At 55.9% G+C, this 23,833-nt stretch overlaps 1 protein-coding gene across 4 annotated transcripts in view; it reads right to left on the bottom strand.

Annotated features, from left to right (window-relative positions):
* The window catches only part of SEMA6C (semaphorin 6C), a 218,665-nt gene that overhangs the window by 61,915 nt on the left and 132,917 nt on the right, over positions 1 to 23,833 (bottom strand). For all 4 annotated transcript variants that reach the window (XM_077319870.1, XM_077319859.1, XM_077319850.1 and 1 more), the window contains 6 exons: positions 10,227 to 10,409; positions 8,165 to 8,279; positions 6,724 to 6,781; positions 5,180 to 5,236; positions 4,796 to 4,897; positions 4,483 to 4,573 (listed from right to left, as the gene is read on the bottom strand). In XM_077319870.1, the coding sequence (XP_077175985.1) occupies positions 4,483 to 4,573; positions 4,796 to 4,897; positions 5,180 to 5,236; positions 6,724 to 6,781; positions 8,165 to 8,279; positions 10,227 to 10,332 (529 nt within the window). In that variant the 5' untranslated portion in view covers positions 10,333 to 10,409. The remainder of the gene's footprint in view (positions 1 to 4,482; positions 4,574 to 4,795; positions 4,898 to 5,179; positions 5,237 to 6,723; positions 6,782 to 8,164; positions 8,280 to 10,226; positions 10,410 to 23,833) is intronic.

The raw sequence follows: 23,833 nt of genomic DNA, 5'->3' as shown, positions 1-23,833 counted from the left end.
GACAGCCCAGGCTAGGCTTTGCTCATCAAATCTCAGAAGTTAAATGGGGTCAGCTCTTCTCAGTTCTTGGAGGGGAGACCACCAAGAAAGGCCCGGGGTTGCTGTGCAGGGGCTGGTGGAGGCAGACCCACCTCTGCTCTTCTCTGTCTTGGTTGGCCCAGGCTACTCCGATCTCATCAGGTCTTGGATGGACATGGATGGGAGACCAGCAAGCAAGTCCATGGCTGCTACCCAGAGGCCAGCAATGGCCAACCACCTGTCTTTTCGGCTGCCCGGTCCTGGATGGACCCTCCCTGGCCTGACCCAGCAGGGCTCTTCTGAGGGTCTTCTCAGGGGAAGGCCTCGGCCTCTCTGCCCTGTGGCTGGCCCTGCAGAGGAACTGGCGGCCCCTGGGTGAGACGAGAGGCTGGACTGGAGGGACCCTCCCTGGCCTGACCCAGCAGGGCTCTTCTGAGGGTCTTCTCAGGGGAAGGCCTCGGCCTCTCTGCCCTGTGGCTGGCCCTGCAGAGGAACTGGCTGGCCCCTGGCTGAGACGTGAGGCTGGACTGGAGGGACCCTCCCTGGCCTGACCCAGCAGGGCTCTTCTGAGGGTCTTCTCAGGGGAAGGCCTCGGCCTCCCTGCCCTGTGGCTGGCCCTGCAGAGGAACTGGCCGGCCCCTGGGTGAGCCGGGAGGCTGGACTGGAGGGACCCTCCCTGGCCTGACCCAGCAGGGCTCTTCTGAGGGTCTTCTCAGGGGAAGGCCTCGGCCTCTCTGCCCTGTGGCTGGCCCTGCAGAGGAACTGGCTGGCCCCTGGGGGAGACGGGAGGCTGGACTGGAGGGACCCTCCCTGGCCTGACCCAGCAGGGCTCTTCTGAGGGTCTTCTCAGGGGAAGGCCTCGGCCTCTCTGCCCTGTGGCTGGCCCTGCAGAGGAACTGGCTGGCCCCTGGCTGAGACGTGAGGCTGGACTGGAGGGACCCTCCCTGGCCTGACCCAGCAGGGCTCTTCTGAGGGTCTTCTCAGGGGAAGGCCTCGGCCTCCCTGCCCTGTGGCTGGCCCTGCAGAGGAACTGGCCGGCCCCTGGGTGAGCCGGGAGGCTGGACTGGAGGGACCCTCCCTGGCCTGACCCAGCAGGGCTCTTCTGAGGGTCTTCTCAGGGGAAGGCCTCGGCCTCTCTGCCCTGTGGCTGGCCCTGCAGAGGAACTGGCTGGCCCCTGGGGGAGACGGGAGGCTGGACTGGAGGGACCCTCCCTGGCCTGACCCAGCAGGGCTCTTCTGAGGGTCTTCTCAGGGGAAGGCCTCGGCCTCTCTGCCCTGTGGCTGGCCCTGCAGAGGAACTGGCTGGCCCCTGGGGAGACGGGAGCTGGACTGGAGGGACCCTCCCTGGCCTGACCCAGCAGGGCTCTTCTGAGGGTCTTCTCAGGGGAAGGCCTCGGCCCCTTTGCCCTGTGGCTGGCCCTGCAGAGGAACTGGCTGGCCCCTGGGTGAGACCGGAGGCTGAACTAGATTATCTGATCCAGCAGGGTGCTTCTGATGTTCTTATCACTGGGTCTACTTGCTAAAGAGCGCCCAGAGCAGCTTATCACAGAAACGGAAAGCTTAAAAACAAGCCACCCTGGAAGATTATAATGCATAAACAGCAACCAGCAATAACCTGATGTCATGCGGCAAAACCCAAATTATAAATGAGCATCACCATAACTCAGAAACACCAAGAGCAGCGGCCAACGATACGATCAGCAATCCAAAGACGCCCCCTTCTCCAGATCTAAGGCAGCAACCCCCCCCTCCCCGATAGCAGCCACCTTTTTGGGATTTAACAAATCATAGCCAGCCCAGATAGGATCTTCCATGACTTGGACTTCCATGGAGACCAGCATGACTGGAAATACATGCTGTCGCCCCATGAGAAATCAGACCCTGAGTCCAGAAGGTTCAGTATTGTCTGCTCAGGCCGGCAGCTTTTCTCCAGGACCTCAGGCAGAAAAAGGTCTTTCACACACCCCTCCTGTCTCGTGCTTTTTCACTGGAGAAGCCGGGTGCTGAATTTGGGACGTTACGCATGCCAAGCGGATGCTCTGCCACTGTGCCCCGGGCTTTCTCAGCTGGGCATTTTTATAAGGCACCTGGCTCTTTTTGGGGAGGGAGGGAGGAAAAAGGGAAAGAAAATATGACAAATAAATAGCATATGCCCCCAAATTGCTCCCCTGAGAAGCTGCTCTTTCTTCACTTGTCTCATTTTGGAGACGAGCGAAGATCTAATTAGTCCACCAGGCATTCGATACAGGAATTTAGGAGGATTGCAGGGGGCGGGGCTTTCTATTTTATACTGCGGCTGATCCAGGAAGTGTGAAAGATCTTTCATGGAGATATTAAAAACCAATTAAACACGTCTAATTGCACGGGGACAGGGCAGTGGGGAGAGAGCTGAGTTTAAATCTTGCTCAGCGGCAAAACTCACGGGCTGACCTCTGATCAGTCACCTTTCTCTGCCTGGCCTACCTCGCAGGTTGTTGTAAGGCCAAAAGTAGAGGGGGGGGGGGAACTGTAGCTGCCCTGAGTACCTTGGAGTAGCGACAAGAATTTTATAAAGTGGAGATGCACGGCCCTAAGCTGAGTTACATGCTCTTAAACCAAGTGACTTCCATAGGAGAGCCAGCATAGTTAGAATCTTAGAATCATAGAGTTGGAAGGGGCCACAGAGGCCATCTAGTCCAACCCCCTGCTCAACGCAGGATCAGCCCAAAGCATCCTAAAGCATCCAAGAAAAGTGTGCATCCAACCTTTGCTTGAAGACTGCCAGTTAAGACCAGTGGCCTCTAATCTGGGGAACTGGGTTCGATTCCCCACTCCTGCCCCTCCACGTGACCTTGGGCCACGCTCAGTTCTCTCTGAGCTCTCTCATCCCCACCTATCTCACAAGGCATCTGTCGTGGGGAGAGGAGGGGGAGGTGATTGTCAGCTGCTGAGGGACCCCTTTGGATAGTGAAAGGCCAGGGACAACCATGCCCCCACTCCCAGCTCTTCTATGGACTTGCGGTGACCCCTGACAGCGTTTTCAAGGCAAAAATCAAACAGAGGGAGTTAGTGGCTGCCTGCCGCTGTATGGCAACGCTGTGCTTCTTGGCGGTCCCCCATCCAAATGCTAACCAGGGCTGACCCTGCTTAACTTCCAAGTTCTGACAAGATCAAGCTGACCCAGGTTAGAGCTGCAAGGGACTGTGCGGGGAGGAGTTCTGCTTCCAATGGCCCCACAGGAATCTGAAACTGAAGCACTGATATTTATGACTCCTTTTGGGAAGGAATATACTCCTTGGCTGATTCTTTTCATCGTGTTTCTGAGCCCTCCGTTTTCATTTTGAGCAGATTCAATCTACATCAGGAAAAGTTGGTTTTTATATCCCACTTTTCACTCCTTTTCCCACAAGAGGCACTCGGTAAGATAAGTGGGCCCGAGAAAGTTCTGACAGCACTGCTCTGTGAGAACAGCTCTAACTGGACTGTGACAAGCCCAACGGCACCCAGCTGGCTGCATGTGGAGGAGTGGGGAATCAAACCTGGATCCCCAGGGCTGATTCTGCACTTTCTTTTTTCCATTGTGGATCCTGCTGAATTCAAATCGATTTGAACTTGGGTCTTCCTCTACCCCTCCCCCCCATTGAAGCAGAAAGTGTTCTGCACTCAATTGGGGAAGCTCAGAATGGGGGGGCAAGCACAGCATGGGCCTCCTTCTTTCTTTTCTTGAATGAGGGGGACGGAGAGGATCGGAGACCGCAGAGGAGGGGGAATAAATCCCAGAGGCAAATCTCTGCTGAGAGAAGTTAGGACTTCTGGAGCGCAGTCACTTTAAGGGAAGCCTTGCAACTGGGAACCAGGAAGTCTTTGAACTGACGCCCTGGCCAATCAGGGAAGACTGCTTTGCTACAGCATTGGAAGCACAAGGTAGCAAGTTAATTTGCAGAGAGCTGTACATTTATGGCATTTTTTGAAATATCGAGGCTTATATTCATTCCAGGATATTGCAGGGGAAATGTCGGGTCACCACGAATCAATCATGCATGTTGCAGAGGGGAAATTTAAAGCACCCCAGATCAAAATGGAAATCAAGTTCAGTGTAGACAGGAGGGATTCATTCAAACTGGGGGTGGGTAAAAAGCCCTGTGCAGACTACACCCAGGTTAGAGGCTACTGCTCTTAATCATTACGCCAAGTTGGTGCTCTTGGTCATACAACATGTGGAGTGAAGTCAGGAGACCCTTAACAGCCTGGCAAGGGATGCTGGGAGGTGGTTTGGCCTGTCTTCTACTATTCCTTGGAGGAACAACCACCAAAATCCTTGAGGGCCTCTCATCCAAATATGAGCCCGAGGTTCCAAGATCTGATGGGATGGGCTTCCCTGGGAGGCATCCAGGTCAGGCCACAAAGTGGATCACGGGGATCAAGCAGAGGCTCCGGCCTGTTACGTCCAAGTCAGAGAAACGTGACCCCACCTTGGTCACATACCTGCAAAGAGGGCAATGTTGGTCTGCTTTGCATCGAAGGGGCACCTGGCCTGCCCGTTTAGTTCCTCACCTTCCTGCTCCAGACTATCAATCTAGGTGACATGCAAGGGAGAGACGTCAACTGGCAACAGGTCAAGGTTACCCCCGAAATCAAGGAGGGCCCCCGCCCTGTGGAGGCAACACTCTGGCTGCCTCAGCCCCCTCCAGCGACCTCAGGAGGCCAAAGTACCCAGCATCCATCGCACCAGCCTGCCCCACCCAACGTGGGTTGGAAGGGCTTCACCTGTTGCTTGGCGAACCTGGTCTCTTCGTACCTTGTAGGTCCGGCACATGGGGTTGAAAGCGTTCGTCCCGCAAGCTAGGAGGGTTTGGTCGTTCTTCGGCACCAAGACTTTAATGTAGTTGTAACACTCGTTCTGCAAAAACAAGGAGGCTTAGAGGAAAGGGGAAGGAGGGAAGCACCATTTCACACTGTGCCCAGGTCCACACCAGCCGGCTCAGGACCGGAGACCCAGCAGGGCTCTTCTGAGGGTCTTCTCAGGGGAAGGCCTCAGCCTCTCTGCCTTGTTGCTGGCTCTCCTGATGAACTGGCTGGCCTCTGGGTGAGACAGGAGGCCAGACTAGATGGACTATTGTTCTGATCCTGCAGGGCTCTTCCAATGTTCTTATGTTTTGCTAAAGAACCTCAACAGGCTTACCCGAAGCTTTCCTCTCATGGCGCAGTTGACCATGTCCTGGGTCTTCCATGTGAGATGCTGGGGGTGGAGAGGAGGACAGGATTGTCAGTGGAAAGAGACACTGAGGCCTTGGTGGTTCCCAAGGCCTTCCTGTTAAATTCTGGCAAACATTGCCTGGAACCAGGAAAGCAGAGGCCAACAGAACCGGTTCCCAAGTTTGGCAAAGAGTTCTGTACGGCAGGGGTAGTCAACCTGTGGTCCTCCAGATGTTCATGGACTACAATTCCCAGGGGCTCATGGGAATTGTAGTCCATGAACATCTGGAGGACCACAGGTTGACCATCCCTGCTGTATGGCATATAAGATACCCCAATAGTTCTAGTAAGCCCACAGAACCGTCCAATAGGAACACAAGTTTGGGCAGCATTTGGACCCATCTCATTCTCAAGGTGAAAAGAACCAGAGACGTTCCAAAGTGGAGAAACAATCCAAAATGAGGGACTCCAACAAAGAAAAAAACGGTTGATACAGTAAACGGAAAACACCAGGAGAAAACGGGAGCTGGGTAATCCCCACCCTGAAACTGTAGCAAATAATGCTTCCAAAAGTGCAAAATGTATCCTCCAGACAATCATGATAATAAAACCATATTGTAAATGCGTGTATAATAATACAACAATTCAACACGTGTGATGGACAAAATAATTCCGGCCACGCTTCAACGTGAGGGTCCAGTTGCCCCCCGTTTTGCAAAGAGGCTCCTACAGTGGCCCTAAATAATTAAGGTGAAACAAAGTAATAATCCGAGGCCTCAAGAATTTGCAAATTGTAATTTTGAAATCGGAATGTACATGAATACTGTTCTTACCTAACAGAAGCAATAATATTTGAGGCAATACACTTGTATTATTGTTCACAAACGTACAGGATTTTGGTTATTATGATTGTCTTGATGATACTTCATAAATGACTCCCTTTTTTTCTGGTAACTTCCAGGCTGGGCCAGAATTTAACTGGCCTCCAGTTAAATACGGCTCCCCTAGAGTAGGGTTGGCCAAAATGCGGCTCCCCAGATGTCCAGGGACTCCTAATGCCATGAGCCGCTGCCAGCATGGCCGAATGGCAGTGGCTCATGGGAACTGTAGTCCATGGACACCTGGAAAACCACTGTTTACCCACCCCAGCTCTTGGGGAAGTGGATGCTCTGGAGCAGGGGTAGTCAACCTGTGGTCCTCCAGATGTCCATGGACTACAATTCCCATGAGCCCCTGCCAGCAAACGTTGGCAGGGGCTCATGGGAATTGTAGTCCATGGACATCTGGAGGACCACAGGTTGACTACCCCTGCTCTGGAGGGTGCGCTGTCTGGAAATACATCCCTGCAGATCTCCCTCCCTGTCTCCAGGAATTTCCACAACGCTTACGAGCCCACCCTCCCACGATTCGCACGCAGAACTGAGCACCCGAGAAGACCAGAGGTCAAATTCTGGTGCCGACATGGGCCTCTTTCCAAAATGGTGAAACTCATGCGGTTGCATCTCAGATATCCATTGTTCCGATCCTCACCCTGGTTGGAGAGAAATCGTCCTTGGTCCTGCGGAGGTCGAAGGCGTAGACGTGGTCTCTGGTCAACGGGCGGAGGAAAGGAAAGAGATCCGTCAGCGTCTGTCATCCGTGGCTGGTTGAATCCAAGTGTCAGGCAAGGTTGAGAAATCAGGCTTGCCTACACTTCCTGCCCCCCCAGCTCCAATTCTCTGCTTGCTTATCCCAGGAGTGTGGGGTTGGCTCTGTGGGAGGGTCCCCCGATCCCTCTGGGCAGCCAGCATGGGATGGGGAGTGTGATTACTGAAGCAGGGAGGAATGGCTGGCATTTTGGCAGTCACGTAGGCATGTCAAGGGCACTCTGGTTTTTGGGCAAAAACTCTATGGTACATCTTATTTCTACCATAGAGTTTTAACTTCAAAAGCAGAGCGCCACTCCCAAGGTGCCTGGGCCACTTCTGGGTCATACAGGAACATCTCGGATATGCCGGGCATATTCACCTCCCCCCCCCCTGCCTTTACTCCTACTATGGCAGTGTGTAGGTCGGAAAGAAGGGTTGGAGATGAGAAGACAGCCTGGACCCCCTTCCCAATACCACGCCACTACTGAGCTCCCACGGGCCCCTTTCAGAACTCCCGCAGACCCCCAGGGATCCCCGGACCTTGCCTTAGATCAGTGGTTCTCCACCTTCCTAATGCCGCGACCCTTTAATACAGTTCCTCCTGTTGGGGTGACCCCCCAAGCATAAAATTATGCAAATGTTCCTTCACAGAAATTAAACCGAAACTGACCAATGACGTGAAGATCCATTGTTCAGGATTGTATTTAAATTGGGTTTTTTTTTTCAGGGTTTCTCAGTTCTGTTCTGTTCTGCCCCTTGTCCCACCATGCTGATCTCGCTTTTTTGCTGCTCCAGACTGACTAACGCTCTATCTCAGGGTTAGTCAAACTGCGGCCCTCCAGATGTCCATGGACTACAATTCCCAAGAGCCCCCTGCCAGCATTCGCTGGCAGGGGGCTCTTGGGAATTGTAGTCCATGGACATCTGGAGGGCCGCAGTTTGACTAACCCTGCTCTATCTCAATCTACCCTGCAAGGCTGTTGTGTAGATGGCACCCCCCCCCCCCCGGCCAAGCTGCTTGCCCTGCCGCGTCCCCTGTGAAAGGCTCACTCGACCCCCAAAGTGGTCCCGACCCCCAGGTAGAGAACCACTGCCTTAGAGGAAGGCAGGATAAAAAGGCCAGGCATGGCCGGAGATATCCTGCACATGATCAGAGGCACCCTTTCAGGCCTTAGGACTCTGCATGCTTCGGGACTGGGCCCTTGCTCAGAAGGCAGGGCCTGGGCTTGGCACGCCAAAGGTCCCGGGTTCAATCCCCAGCTCGGGAAACCCAAACGGCCGACCACCGTGTTGCCAAGGGCCTCTTCAGCTCCCTCCGGACGCCTCCCCACCGTGTTGCTTACCGGGCTGCGATGAAAAGCGTGTGGTTGAGTCGCAGCATGCTCTGGAAATCCAAGCCCAGCTGGGCCGTGTCATTGTCCCCCGGAAGACCTCGGAAATAAGGGCACTGAGATGTGCCTGGGGGCAGGGGGAGGGAGAGAAGAGAGATGTCCTGTTACTAACTGCCTTCTCCCTCCAAGCACCCCCCAGGCCCACGGGTGGCCGAACTGTGGTTCTCCAGATGTCCGTGGACTACAATTCCCATGAGCCCCTGCAAGCTTCTCTTATGTGACACTCTGTCTTCTTGGTGCTTAAGGGGCCCAGTGGGAGGGCTTCTGGAGTTCTGGCCCTGCTGGGGGACCTCCTGATGGCCCCTGGGTTTGGGCCACTGTGTGAGATATTGTGTTGGACTGGAGGGGCCATTGGCCTGACCCAACATGGCTTCTCTCAGGTTGTTATGTCTGGGGCAGCGATGCTCTGTCTTCTTGGTGCTTGGGGGGCCATAGTGGGAGGGCTTCTGGCGTTCTGGCCTCCTTGGTGTTCCTACGGACGGCCCCTACGTTCTGGCCACTTTGTGAGACAGAGTGTTGTTGGGCTGGATGGGACACTGGTCTAATTCAACATGGCATCTCTTATGTTCTTACTGGATCTCCAGGCCCCATCTTGGGGCTCAGAACAACAAGCCAGGCGCATAGAAGTAGGAATGGGTGCTCCAGAAGTACACAAAATACTGTGTACAGAAAGCGGAGACTCTTATTCCAAAACACATAGTGTGCATGACCAGATAACTTCTATCAGGGAAATAATTTTCACAGAGTAGTTCAGCAGTGGAATAGGCTGCCTAAGGAGGTGGTGAGCTCCCCCTCACTGGCCGTCTTCAAGCAAAGGTTGGATACACACTTTTCTTGGATGCTTTAGGATGCTCTGGGCTGATCCTGCGTAGAGCAGGGGGTTGGACTAGATGACCTCTATGTCCCCTTCCCACTCTAGGATTCTGTGATTCTCATAACTAATTTCATCATCACCGGCTGCTGAAAGAAACGCTCCAAACAATAATTTGTTTCTTAGAAACAAATGAAGATCAACAGAACTCCCCGGTTTATTTCCTCTTTTGAACATCTTCTTCCAGGATCAATAAGGAATCTTTAATACATCCCATTGTTTTCATAACGATCCGGTGGACCACAGCTTTGCATGAGGATGTCTTTAAAAGCATGCTGCTTAGCCTCTTTTGGAGCAGACATTTCAGCAGCCAGTGAGTGAAGAAGGAGAAGGGTTGGTTCTTATATGCCGCTTTTCTCTACCCAGAGGAGTCTCAAAGCGGCTTACAGCCACCTTCCCTTTCCTCTCCCCACAACAGACACCCTGTGAGGGAGGGGAGGCTGAGAGAGCCCTGAGATTACTGAAGAAGAAGGAGAGCTGGTTCTTATATGCCGCTTTTCTCTACCCGAAGGAGGCTCAAAGCGGCTTACAGTCGCCTTCCCTTTCCCCACAACAGACACCCTGTGGGGTGGGTGAGGCTGAGAGAGCCCTGATATCACTGCCTGGTCAGAACAGCTTTATCAGTGCTGTGGGGAGCCCAAGGTCACCCAGCTGGCTGCATGTGGGGGAGCGGGGAATCGAACCCGGCTCGACAGATTAGAAGTCCACACACCAAACTGGCTCCTTGCAATGTTTTCCACCAGGCAAGAAAAAATAACCTGCAAAGAAAGAATCTAACGGAGGCATTTTGTGCAGAGTGTGGGCTTTTGGGTGTTACTATCGATGGCACAAGGATCACTGTGGGGGGAACAGCAAGACCAATTGGGGTGCCACAGGAGTGGATTTTCTGAGACTCTCCCTAAATACAGATGGGCCACCGTTTCCCCTCAGCTGGGATGGAAAAGTTGCAGTAACAGGCAGAAATGCAACAGGGTTTAGATTTCTCCACCAGCCCTGAAGGGGTGGGGAGAAAACAGCACCTGGTGAATTACCGGCTGTCTCGTCGTGAAGATAACAACTGGTGCGGGAGACTGGCTGATATATTTTACAAGGAGATTTCCTCCAAGATTACAAGACAGGGATTCTGTTTCACGTCACGCTTACCTGCCAAACTGACCGTGCTGACCGGAAGGAGGTCCTTTGGAAAGGAGGCTGTGGACGCAAAGACAGAGAAGAGGAGGAGCCCAGGAAGGAGGGAGGGAAGGTGCATTCTCAGGAAGTTCCCGGGAGGAGAGGAGGACGGAGCGAGCCAGACCCTAGGAACGAATCATGCTGTTTGCTGGAGACCTGGAGACAAGAGGAAGCACAAGGAAAGGGGGAAGGGAAGCCAAGTGTCACGAAAATTGCCGGCACAAGAAAGCTCTCAAACCGTGGCCAAAAGTCACTGTCCACGAGTCCCACAGCCCACGTAGAAGCTCCCCAGTGTAGGAACTTGTAGGTTTGATATTTGCTGCTCACTAGCACCACCACAGCCTGTGACCAGAGGGAGGAATTGCAGCCAGCAGCCCAGCAGGGGGGGGGGGTGTCACATGACACTATCAGCTAATAAGGTTCCATTGTGATTGTAGGGTGTAGTCTGCATGGAGCTATTTACCCACTAGATCCCTGCCGTCTACACTGAATTCGATTTCCATTTTGATTTGGGGTACTTTAAATTTCCACTCTACAACATGTATGATCGATCCGGAATGGCCCTGTATTTCCCCTGCAGTATCCTGGAGTGGATATAACCCTTGATATTTGAAAAATCAGCCTCAGGAAGTGTGCAGATTTTAGCTTTGGGCAAATAAACCTTCCCCTGGGCCTCATAGCAAAGCAGTCTTCCCTGATTGGCCAGGGCATCAGTTCAAAGACTTCCTGGTTCCCAGTTGCAAGGCTTCTGTTAAAGTGACTGCGCTCCAGAAGTCCTAACTTCTCTCAGCAGAGATTTGCCTCTGGGATTTATTCCCCCTCCTTTGCAGTCTCCAATCCTCCCCCCGCCCTCGTTGAAGAAAAGAAAGAGACTCCTGCTGTACTTGGCTCCCCTCCCCACTCTGAGCTTCCCCAATCAAGCGCAGAACACTTTCTGTTTCAATTGAGGAAGGGGGGAGGGGATAGAGGAAGACGCAAGTTCAAATCGATCTGAATTCATAATTATCCACAACAGAAAAAAACAAAATAAATGCAGAATCAGCCTAGCTGATCAATCAGACCTTGGCTGAATGGCTCACAGACGGCCATGCTGGCCTTGCAGGACGGTGCAGAGGGCTAGAGAGAGTGAGCTAAGATTGGCCAGGGAAGCTGAGAGTGAGCTAAGATTGGCCAGGGAGGCCCATTGTAACAAGAAAAGATTTTTCAGTTATGTGAGGAGCACACTGACCACACTGGTCAGACCACACCCTGAAAGGGTACAGAGGAGAGCGACGAAGATGATCTGGGGCCAAGGGACCAGCTGGCGCCCCCAACCCTCACACAGGGAAACTTGACATCTTCTCCGCTGGATACTATTCCTGAAAAGCTTCCAAATGTGATTTCATGCTGCCTTTTGGGGGTTCAGGGACAACAGTCAGAAGGCTTCTGGGTTCTGGCCCTGCTGGTGGATCTCCAGATGGCCCCTGGGCTTTGGCCACTGGGTGACATAGAGGGGTGGACTGGAGGGGCCACTGGCCTGACCCAGCAGGGCTTCTCTTATGTTCTTAAGAGCAGAGGCCCATGAGTGGCTACGAGTCACAAGGTGTAAATGGACTGGGGCAGGGATGCTCTGCCTTTTTGGTGCTTGGGGGGCAGCAGTGGACCTCCCTCTGGTGGACCTCCTGATGGCCCCTGGGTTTGGGTCACTGTGTGACACAGAGTGCTGGACTGGAGGGGCCACTGGCCTGACCCAATGTGCCTTTTCTTTGGACAAAGCTTTTTCTGACACATGTGGGAATGCGCGCTGGGCAAAAGCTGAGAGTGAGGGCCTCAGAAAGTACGTATCTGAGAAGGTGGGCTCCAAATCAGATACCTCAGAAAGACTAGACAGAGCAGCACCTAACAGATTTTCTTTACCCCTCCCCACCCAACAAGACTTTAGATCTTGTACAAAAGAGATTTCCTGAGGAAGACCACTGAGGAAGACCCCTTGAGGTTGCAGAGAGGCCGAGACTTTCTCCCAGTAAGACTCTCAGAAGAGCCCTGCTGGGTCAGGCCAGGGAAGGTCCCTCCAGTCCAGCCTCCCGTCTCACCCAGGGGCCAGCCAGTTCCTCTGCAGGGCCAGCCACAGGGCAGAGAGGCCGAGGCCTTCCCCTGAGAAGACCCTCAGAAGAGCCCTGCTGGGTCAGGCCAGGGAGGGTCCCTCCAGTCCAGCCTCCGGTCTCACCCAGGGGCCAGCCAGTTCCTCTGCAGGGCCAGCCACAGGGCAGAGAGGCCGAGGCCTTCCTCTGAGAAGACCCTCAGAAGAGCCCTGCTGGGTCAGGCCAGGGAGGGTCCCTCCAGTCCAGCCTCCCGTCTCACCCAGGGGCCAGCCAGTTCCTCTGCAGGGCCAGCCACAGGGCAGAGAGGCCGAGGCCTTCCTCTGAGAAGACCCTCAGAAGAGCCCTGCTGGGTCAGGCCAGGGAGGGTCCCTCCAGTCCAGCCTCCCGTCTCACCCAGGGGCCAGCCAGTTCCTCTGCAGGGCCAGCCACAGGGCAGAGAGGCCGAGGCCTTCCCCTGAGAAGACCCTCAGAAGAGCCCTGCTGGGTCAGGTCAGGGAGGGTTCATCTAGTCCAGCCTCCCGTCTCCCCCAGGGGCCAGCCAGTTCCGCTGCAGGGCCAGCCACAGGGCAGAGAGGCCGAGGCCTTCCCCTGAGAAGACCCTCAGAAGAGCCCTGCTGGGTCAGGCCAGGGAGGGTCCCTCCAGTCCAGCCTCCCGTCTCCCCCAGGGGCCAGCCAGTTCCTCTGCAGGGCCAGCCACAGGGCAGAGAGGCCGAGGCCTTCCCCTGAGAAGACCCTCAGAAGAGCCCTGCTGGGTCAGGTCAGGGAGGGTTCATCTAGTCCAGCCTCCCGTCTCACCCAGTGGCCAACCAGTTCCTCCAGAGATCCACAAACAGGGCAGAGAGGCCGAGGCCTTCCTACGACCCTCAGAGGAGCCCTGCTGGGTCAGTTAAGGGAGGGCCCATCAAGTCCAGCATCCTGCCCCACACAGTGGCCAATCTGTTTCTCTGGAGGAACAACAACAGGGAAGAGAGGCTGAGGTTTTCCCCTGATGTTGCCTCCTGGCTCGGGAATTTAAGGATCTTGTGCTACCATGGATAGAAACCGCTGATGTTCTTACGCTCCATGAATCTATCTCACCTGAGGGACCGCCTCTCCACCTACACCTACACCTACACCTTGCGCTCTGCTACTTCCAACCTCCTGGTGGTCCCTGGCCCCAAGGAAGCTCGCTTGACCTCAACCAGGGCCAGAGCCTTCTCTGTCCTGGCCCCCACCTGGTGGAAGGAGCTCCCAGAGGAGATCAGGGCCCTGACAGAACCTAAACAGTTCCACAGGGCCTGCAAAAGGGAGCTCCTCCACCAGGCATTTGGTTGAGGTCGACCCAAACCATCACCTCCAATTGGCCCCCAAAAGCTCCCCCCCTCCTACTACGACTGACACCAATCTGCCCAACCCACTGGGTCCCAGTAAGAGTTGAGCTGAGGCTCTCGCAATTCCACCATTTTCTAATGTTATTGTTATGATCATGTTATTGTTGTTATGTTATTGCTGTTATCACCTGTTACCATAAATTATCTGTATTTTTTCTTGTTCCCTGTAGACCGCCCTGAGCCTTCGGGGAGGGCGGTATATAAATATAATAATAAATAAATAAATAATCGATCTCGTCTTCCTGTCTATTCCTGTGGCCACCACTCCATCCTCCACAACTCTGCGTGCAAATCCGTATTTTCTAGTGGCAAGATCTCCAGTCTGCACCTGGAGGTTGGCAACCCTGCCTCCAAGACGGACGCTCCACCCAGCTGCCCTTGCTCAGCTGGCTCTTTGAGTTCATTTCCCCGCCGGCTCTCCCGGAGCCATACCTGACCCGAGCCAACGCTATAAATATCAGTGCTGCCCCCTGTCCAGTTAATTTAGTGAGTAAGCAGGGGGTTTAACGCCCCCCCTGCCCGCCCCCCCCCGCCACACCTGCTCCTTCCCCCTGCCAGGCACCAGGCCCACAACAGCTGGCGTGGCGGATCCCCTTACAGTGGAGATCCCCTTCCCGAGACCCCGGAGTGTGGCTGGTTGGAGGGGCACTTGGGGGGAAACCGGGACACGGGCAGAGAGGGCACAGGTGAGGATCCTGAGCTCCGTCTTGACCTCGCAACTCTCTCTGGTGCCTCTTTTGTTGTAAGCATCAGACTGCAGGGTGGAGGGAAAGGGGAGGAGAGGCCAGGTTCCCTGGCTGGCACGCCGCCATTCACTGGGAAACGGGGCTGAAATGAATAGATTTTAATAGTGAAAAATGGAAAGTTCTGCATTTAAGTAGGAAAAAATGATATAACAGTCCTGCAGCCTGCCTTCTTTGGTCGGACCCCCTAGCGCATGCCCAGGGGTGAGTTATGGTGATGGGGGAAGAAGACGAGTCGGGGTTTTGTACCCCGCTTTGCATGACCCGAAGGTGTTCCAAAGCAGCTTACAAGCACCTTTCCCTCCCTCTCCCCACAACAGCCCCCCCTGTGAGGTAGGTGGGCCTGAGAGAGCTCTGAGAGAACAGGGACTGGCTCAAGGTCACCCAGCTGGCTGCATGGGGAGGGGGGAATAAAACCTGGTTCTCCAGATCAGAGGCTGCCACTCTCAGCCACAACAGATCCCCTGTGAGGTAGGTGGGGCTGAGAGAGCTCTGAGAGAACTGGGACAGGCCAAGGTCACCCAGCTGGCTGCATGGGGAGGGGGGGAATCAGGCTCCAGATTAGAGGCTGCCACTCTCAGCCACAACAGACCCCCCTGTGAGGTAGGTGGCTGAGAGAGCTCTGAGAGAACTGAGACAGGCCAAGGTCACCCAGCTGGCTGCATGGTGAGGGGGGGGGAATCAGCCTCCAGATTAGAGGCTGCCACTCTCAGCCACAACACCTCGCTGGTTCTTCTCACCTGTCCCCTCCCGCAAGAATACTTCACCCATGTGCCTTGGGGACAGAGACCTGTTGTCTCCCACCCTTGCAGGATTAGTGGCCCGGCAGCTCCCCGGAACGTGCCGCCAAGAGCCTCTTCGGCTCCCCCCGGAGGCCTTCCCAGGGAAGCCGCCAATTCCCGACTCCAATTAGCCGCTCTGCCTGGCTTCTCCGGGGGCCGCCTGTGCTGGCGTCACCAGCCGGCGGGCCTCGCAGGCTGGTGACGCGGGCAAGACCCCCTCTGGGCTGCAGCTGCCTTCCTTCCGAGGGTCACCTGCCGGATGCCGGCGTCCGTCGGGACTCTGCGGGAAATGGAACCAAATGCGCTTGGGGGCCTGGCTTCCAGATGCTCCCCTTCGATGCTTTCAGACGAAAGGGATGCGCCCGGTGCCCCTCTGGGCTGCTCAGATCTCTGTCCTGGATCTCAATCCGTCTCCCGCTCTGCAGATGACACAGGAGAAAATGGCTGCTTTGTAGGGGGGGACTCTGTGGCCCTCGACCAAGCCCCAGATCTCAATAGGCTTAGGCTGGAGTAACGCTGCAGGGGTCAGGAGTAGGCCTCAGCCTCTCTGTGCAAGGACGGACCCTCACTGGTCTGATCCAGCGGGGCTCTTCCGAACTTCTTCTCAGGGGAAGACCGACAAGGAAGGGGTGGGAATGATGACCGTGTGCTCAACTGGTTGCTCCGGATATAAAGCTTTTAGAGATAGACTGCCCCTGCAAAGGAGGCTCCATCTCTCGTTCTCTTTAAGGCAGTGCTCTGAACCCGGTTGCCCACCCTTCTAGGCCTGTCCGTTCCCGGGTCTTAGAACCACCTTCTCTAGTTGAGGGATTCTCAGACGTTCCCCGTCTCCTGCCTTAACAGACGCGATCACAATTTATTCCCGGCACTGCAATGAAACCGGGGATCTGGCCGCTGCCATTCACCTGGGGGTGGCCTTCTCGCGTGTAACCGCACCTGGGAAAGGGGCGGGGCATGGACACCTACACCTGCCACAAACTGCCTCATTTCTCTCCCCCCTCCTCCTTGGGCGTGGCCAGCTGACATAATTTCCGGCCTGGTTTGAGGGCTACTCAAAAGCTAGGAAATATTTCAGGGGCTCCTCCGTGGCCACACGGTTGAAAGCGGGTGCTTTCGTCTTTCAAAAAGCTCTCGGTCCAAAGCCAGATACGGTCAACCGTATCTTCTGGTTGCAGATACCATCGGCTCAAGCTGCTCCACGGGAAGAAGGAAACCGAGAACGAGATCAAATTCGGCCGAGGAGTCATGAATCTGCATAACGGCTCTCTTCCAGCGGCTTTGGGGCTGTGCTTCCACATTTCAGTCACCGCCTGACTTCTTGGTTGACGTCTCCCTTCTTGGCCAACGATTCCTTCGCTCTGTCGTGAACTGGGAGAATGCAGCCCAGAAGTCAGGAGATTGGGGGGGGGGGCAAGGGAGCCACGAGGGAGCTCAAAAAGACCCTCAAGTCTAAATCTGTGTGGCCGGAGAGCAAGATAAAGAGAACTCCTGCCATTCCCCGTGACTGAGGGGGGCTATGACTCCCGAAAGCTCCTCCCCAGCCATAAATATGGTCATGTTTTGCAGGTGCTTCTGGCAGGCGACAGTGGATGAGCGAGAGGGCTGTGAGTGTCCTGCACAGTGCAGGGGGGTTGGACTAGATGACCCATGAGGTCCCTTCCAACTCTATGATTCTATGATTCTAGCAGGCGGTGCAATCAGGACCTGTGAAAGGCCCATGGCTCATTGGCAGAGGTCGAATATGCAAAGGGGAGAAGCACCGGGCTTGCTGTCATAGTTAAGAGCGACTGCCTCTAATCTGGAGCTGAGAAAGAGGGCTTGCACTCGAAAGCTCACGCCTTGCGTAAGTCCTTGTTGGTCTTAAAGGTGCTACTGGACTCGGGTTTTGTTGTGCTGCTTCAGACCAACATGACAACCCACTTGAATGTAGCACTGAACGGTTAGAGAGCTTGCTAAGAGAGGTAGGAGAGACAGACCAGGTCCAATGGGATGAAATTAACGCAAAAGAAATTCCGTCTCAACATCCGGAAGAAGTTCCTGACAGTCAGAGCGGTTCCTCAGTGGAACAGGCTTCCTTGGGAAGTGGTGGGTTCTCCATCTTTGGAGATTTCTAAACAGAGGCTGGAGAGCCATCTGACGGAGAGGCTGATTCTGTGAAGACTCAAGGGGGGGCAGGTGACAGTGGGTGAGCGAGAGGGCTGTGAGTGTCCTGCATAGTGCAGGGGGTTGGACTAGATGACCCAGGAGGTCCCTTCCCACTCTATGATTCTATGATTCTATGACTATAGAAAGCTGGGCAATGAAGAAAGTAAAGGAAGGTGAACATGGTCCAAATCACATACACCCCCTTACCTGAAATGAACTTGCCAGACTGAGAATTGGGGAGGGGGACCAAGAAGCCCCCAGCTGGCCCTTTTATTTTGCTACACGCAGAATCGACCCCCGCAGACGGGCTGAAAATTCATTTCCTCCGAGGCCTCCTTGCTTGAAGTCTGCCTAATCCCCCGATGAGGCATTCACGGTTTCCGCTTCTTTTTTTAATGATAGCGATTTATTTATTTTTTTAAAAGTACATCCACACATCTCCCAAGACCCTGCGGAGGTGAGAAGACCTCCTCGCCGGATTTGTTTACACTTGTTAAGCTGAACTTTCCAGTTGGAGTATAATTAGAAACGGGACGCAGGGAGATCATCAGGTTTAATAATGATGCTATGTCTTATTCGTACTGACGTACACACACGCGTGCACACATGTACGCACACCCAAAAGCGGAAGAGAATTGTAGAAAGGACAAGAAACAGCAGGGACCGGGAAACAGGACCGTCGGCCCCATCACAGTCTGCTTGGCAAAGCAGCTTCCTGGGGTTACCAACCTCCAGGCACAATCTGGAGTTCTCCCACAATGAAGGCGGCAAACCATAGAGATCAGTCCAACCTGGAGAAAATGACAGCCACGGAGGTCTCCACCCCCCCCCCCCAAAGCAGATATCTTCTCTAGGGGAACTGATCAGTTAAAATCATACGGCTGGAAGGGGCCTCCGGGGTCATCTAGTCCAACCCCCTGCACAAGGCAGGAAACACACAACTACCTGCCTACCCACTGTTGTGTGAAAGCAGTTCTAATTCCAGTTGGAAACCCCTGTTGCTTCACATGGCAGACTGAGCAAGAAGTTAAATATCTGTGCAGACATCCCCCTTTTCCAAAACTTCTCTCCCAAGAGGGGGGGGGGAGGAAGGGGGAGGGGAGCCAGAGAGATCACCTTGTATTTAAAAACTAACTTGTAGCTGCAAAATCAATCCAGGGAGTATGTGTGTGTGTGTGTAACATTACAGGTGCTAGCCAATAGGTGCTTATCCGTAACTGATTATTCATCCAGGAATAACACTGGGGACCAAAACCATTTTGAAAACATTTTGGTCATAATTAAGCAGCGTACAGACACCTTTCCCTTCCTCTCCCCACCCCAGACACCCTATGAGGCAGGTGGGGCCGAGAGAGCTCTGTGAGAACTGCTCTGCGAGAACTGCTCTACGAGAACTGGGAGTGGCCCCAGGTCACCCAGCTGGCTGTACGTGGAGGAGGAGTGGGGTCAATTGACCACCACCGGCTCCTTTTCACGTTGCCAAAGGATGGAACCTCCCTACAGTCACCAGCTCCAAGTCCAGAGAAACCTAGCAAAGTTAGGTGCGGAGCCTAGACCAGACGGGGTTTCGGGAGGAGGGTAGAATGGCAGAGAGACCACCCTCCAAAGCAGCCCTTCTGCCTTCCCCACCCACCCCCACCTCTCTGTTTTCTGGAGATCAGTTGGCATTCTGGGAACCCTCCAGGCCTCACCTGGAAATTGGCAACCTCCAAGTTCCCCATGCACAACGACTCCCAGCCCGGCTAACAGGCACGTGGGTTTTCCAGCTCTGGCCGCGCTCCCGATACTCTCGAGCTATGGGTTCTCCTCCAGCACGGATCCAAGGGTCTTTGGGGACGAGAGACCCCAATCGCCAGCCTCTGCGCTCTGCAACCCTACCGTGCTCGTCCCCCCGGCCGGCCCTGACGTTTCCGGGGATACGGGAGGACATAAAAACAAGACAGCGAGATGGCCTGCTGGGAACGTCGTCCCCCCCCGTCTCCCCCCCCCCTCCCGCCCGCTTCATTAATTAAATCTTGTTCCTTACTGCAAAGGAAGAGGAAAATATCACCAGCGGAACAGATGGCGGCCAAGATGGCTTTCCGAGAGATGTCGGGAGAATGTTCCGCTGAGCCGCAAAATATCTTTCACACCAGGGGGCTGCAGGGGGGGGGGTCTGGAGGGCAGCCCAAGCCAGCTTCTGAGGTGTGTGTGTGGGGGGGGGGGTGTTCAAGGCCCCATCCCAAGCCCCGGGCATGTTTGGGGGGAGCCTGGAGCTGAGGAAGGGTGGTTTGAGCAGAGCCACTCCAGCTGGACAGGTGGACGGGTCCATGCCGGCCGCAGGTGTGGGGAAGAGCTTCAGGTGGGAACCTCCAGGAGGTCGGGGTATGGAGACCGGGAGGGATAAGGACCTCGGGGAGGGCTGCAACGTCACAGACTCCCCCTCTCCCCCAGAGGAGCTGAACTCTGTAGCTTTGCCCACATTAGAAGAAGACGGGAGTCGCCGGAAAAGACAATCACGCTAGGAAAAGCGGAAGACGGCAGGAAAAGAGGACCCGGCAGGAGATGCACAGACTTCCTCAAGCACGCCAAGGCCCTGCGTTTGCAAGAAAACAAGAGAAGGCTCCTTGCATCAGGCCCATGGCCCCTCCACGACTCCAGCACTCTGGGTCACACAGGGTCCAAAGCCCAGGTGCGGTTAGGAGATCCCCCAGTAGGGCCAGGACTCCTGAAGCCCTCCCACTCTGCCCCCCAGGCACAAAGGAGACAGAGCATCCCTGCCCCAGACAGAAGAGCACAAGAGAAGCCCTGTTGGATCAGGCCCATGGTCCCTCCAGTCCAACACTCTACGTCACACAGTGGCTAAAACTCAGGGGCCATCAGGAGGTCCCCCAGCAGGACCAGGACTCCAGGATCCTATCCACTCCTGCCCCCCAAGCAGCTCCTTTGTGGCTAGAAGAAGAAGAAGAAGAAGAAGAAGAAGAAGAAGAAGAAGAAGAAGAAGAGTTGGTTCTTATATGCCGCTTTTCCCTACCCGAAGGAGGCTCAAGCGGCTTACAGTCGCCTTCACATTCCTCTCCCCACAACAGACACCCTGTGGGGTGGGTGAGGCTGAGAGAGCCCTGAGATTACTGAAGAAGAAGAAGAGTTGGTTCTTATATGCTGCTTTTCTCTACCCGAAGGAGGCTCAAAGCGGCTTCCAGTCGCCTTCCCTTTCCTCTCCCCACAACAGACACCCTGTGAGGTGGGTGAGGCTGAGAGAGCCCTAATATCGCTGCTCGGTCAGAACAGTTTTATCAGTGCTGTGGCGAGCCCAAGGCCACCCAGCTGGTTGCATGTGGGGGAGTGCAGAATCGAACCCGGCATGCCAGCTTAGAAGTCCGCACTCCTAACCACTGCACCAAACTGGCTCTCAACTGGCTAGACTGGGCAAGGCTGTGTATAAAGGGGACATCTTGGAGGACCTGAATTCTTAGGGCCCCATAAGTCAGGAGTGGGCCCCTAGCCGCGACGCTGACCCCCTCACAGGGCGCAAACAGGCGTCGTCTCCTCTGGCTTCTCCTTCAGAAGTGAGACAGCTGGTGAGCCGGCCTGTGCTGCTGCTGGTGCCATTTGCTTCAGGGATTTGCCGGCTTGGGTTTGGGTTTCTTTTTTTGACGGAGCGGCCGCACAGAGAAGCGCGGAAGCCAAAAGCCCCCGTTAGCCCGAGAAGCCGCTGGAAGGGCCACGCTCGGGAAACCATCTGCCGGCAGAGAGGGGAGCGGGGGCTATAAATACCAAACCTGGCACAGTGCTCGGCCCGGGAGCCTCGTCCAATGGCGGCGCGTAGGATTTGCGATTGGCACACGGGCGAGGCGACAGACGCGGCACACCGCCGCCAGGGAGGCCGCATCGGTGTTGGGGTGGAAGCGCCGGGGGGGGGGGGGGATCGAGACCGGCTGGCCCCGTTCGGGCTCCTGCAGGGCCCTCGGCTCCCAGCGCACCCTCAGGTGCCTTTTGGAGTGTGATTGGGACACCCCCACCCCCACCCCCACCCCCACCGGGGTTGCCAGCCTCCAGGTTGGGCCTGGCAATTTCCTGCTTTCTTTATTGACTTCCAGCCGACCGCCAAGGGCTGCTAGAGATTCCAGGGTGACCCGGTGACCCGGTTTCTCGTGCCCAGGTGGTAGACCAAGATGGCCATGCCAGTCTGTCCGTAGCAGGAGAAAAGAGCCGGAGTCCAGGAGCACCTGAAAGACTCCCGAAATGTGTGCCGGGGGAGGAGCATTTGTGAGTCGGTGCTCACTTCTGGAGACAGACCAAGGTGGGTGGCCGCGGGAGCCCCTCTGCAGCAGCCCGTAAGAGCCCGAGGCCAGCCGACTGCTGCTTCCCATCAGCCTCCGATGGAGCCGATCTTTCCCCCGGCCACAGGCTTTGATCGGATCTTCCCGAGCCGGCGCATGTGTCGCATCGCATCGTTAGCAGAGTTAATTACCATCTTGCAGCCGCGTGCAACCAGCCGCGCCCCCGCCAGGCAACAAGCGGTGACTTTTAATTACCGAGCCGGCCTGCGATGCGAGGCAGAGCGCAAGAGGGGAGCGGGATGAAACCGGCAGTTCCGTGCGTGCCAAGATGCGCCGGGCCACCGCGAGACCGTCTGGCCAGTTGGCCAGAGTTTAGACAGGCAGCGCACCTGTGGCTCTTCGGAGTCTCACCTGAGCGGACTCCCGGCCTTGGAAGCAAAGCTCACGAATGTGCGTGTGTGCCTGGAGCCAGATCCCCAACGCTGGGAATTCAGGCTGCCGGAGCTGAGAGGGACTCCAAGCATCCCCCTGGAGTTTCACTCGGTTAACAGGGGCACCCAAAGGAGGGGGCGTGGCTCAGGGGCAGAGCCTCTGCTTGGCATACAGAAGGTCCCTCGGTTCAGTCCCAGGCAGCATCTCCACTTAAAAAGTCTCAAGAAGTGGGTGAGGCAAAAAAGCTCAGTTTGAGACTCTGGAGAGCCCCTGTCGGTCTGCGCAGACACCAGGAGAGCCCTGCTGGATCTGACCAGTGGTCCATGTAGCCCAACTTCCTGTCTCACTTAGTATTCACTGCCAGACGAGGCAGGACGAAAGGAGGATTCAATAGATTCATAGAGAAGTCTATCCATGGATCAATAGCTATAGTGGCTGAGGGGAACCTCCACATTCAGAGGCACGAATCCCAGAGGCAGGAGGAAAAACCAGGGGAAGGCATCAGCCTCCATGCCCTGTTGTTGACCTTCCAGATGCTGGATTGGATGGACCGTCCCTGACCTGACCCAGCAGGGCTCTTCTGAGGGTCTTCTCAGGGGAAGGCCTCGGCCTCTCTGCCCTGTGGCTGGCCCTGCAGAGGAACTGGCTGGCCCCTGGGTGAGACGGGAGGCTGGACTGGAGGGACCCTCCCTGGCCTGACCCAGCAGGGCTCTTCTGAGGGTCTTCTCAGGGGAAGGCCTCAGCCTCTCTGCCCTGTGGCTGGCCCTGCAGAGGAACTGGCTGGCTCCTGGGGGAGACAGGAGGCTGGACTGGAGGGACCCTCCCTGGCCTGACCCAGCAGGGCTTTCCTGGGGGTCTTATCAGGGGAAGGCCTCGGCCTCTCTGCCCTGTGGCTGGCCCTGCAGAGGAACTGGCTGGCCCCTAGGGGAGACGGGAGGCTGGACTGGAGGGACCCTCCCTGGCCTGACCCAGCAGGGCTCTTCTGAGGGTCTTCTCAGGGGAAGGCCTCGGCCTCTCTGCCCTGTGGCTGGCCCTGCAGAGGAACTGGCTGGCCCCTGGTGAGATGGGAGGCTGGACTGGAGGGACCCTCCCTGCCCTGACCCAGCAGGGCTCTTCTGAGGGTCTTCTCAGGGGAAGGCCTCGGCCTCTCTGCCCTGTGGCTGGCCCTGCAGAGGAACTGGCTGGCTCCTGGGGGAGACAGGAGGCTGGACTGGAGGGACCCTCCCTGGCCTGACCCAGCAGGGCTTTCCTGGGGGTCTTATCAGGGGAAGGCCTCGGCCTCTCTGCCCTGTGTCTGGCCCTGCAGAGGAACTGGCTGGCCCCTGTGGCTGGCCCTGCAGAGGAACTGGCTGGCCCCTAGGGGAGACGGGAGGCTGGACTGGAGGGACCCTCCCTGGCCTGACCCAGCAGGGCTCTTCTGAGGGTCTTCTCAGGGGAAGGCCTCGGCCTCTCTGCCCTGTGTCTGGCCCTGCAGAGGACCTGGCTGGCCCCTGGGTGAGATGGGAGGCTGGACTGGAGGGACCCTCCCTGGCCTGACCCAGCAGGGCTCTTCTGAGGGTCTTCTCAGGGGAAGGCCTTGGCCCCTCTGCCCTGTGGCTGGCCCTGCAGACGAAGTGCTCTTCTGGCATTCTTACAGTAGTAACAAGGTATAGATTAGTCCTGATAGAGCACTGGGGGGGGGAGGGGCTTCGCTCACTGTTTGAGCACCAGCTCGGTGTGCAGACGGCTGCTGGTTCAATCCCCGGCATGTCCATGTCCAGCCGGT

Source organism: Paroedura picta, chromosome 1, assembly GCF_049243985.1.
Source record: "Paroedura picta isolate Pp20150507F chromosome 1, Ppicta_v3.0, whole genome shotgun sequence".
NCBI classification, from domain to species: domain Eukaryota; kingdom Metazoa; phylum Chordata; class Lepidosauria; order Squamata; family Gekkonidae; genus Paroedura; species Paroedura picta.
The sequence above is the reverse complement of the archived record's forward strand: the minus strand, read 5'-3'. Positions and strand labels throughout refer to the sequence as shown.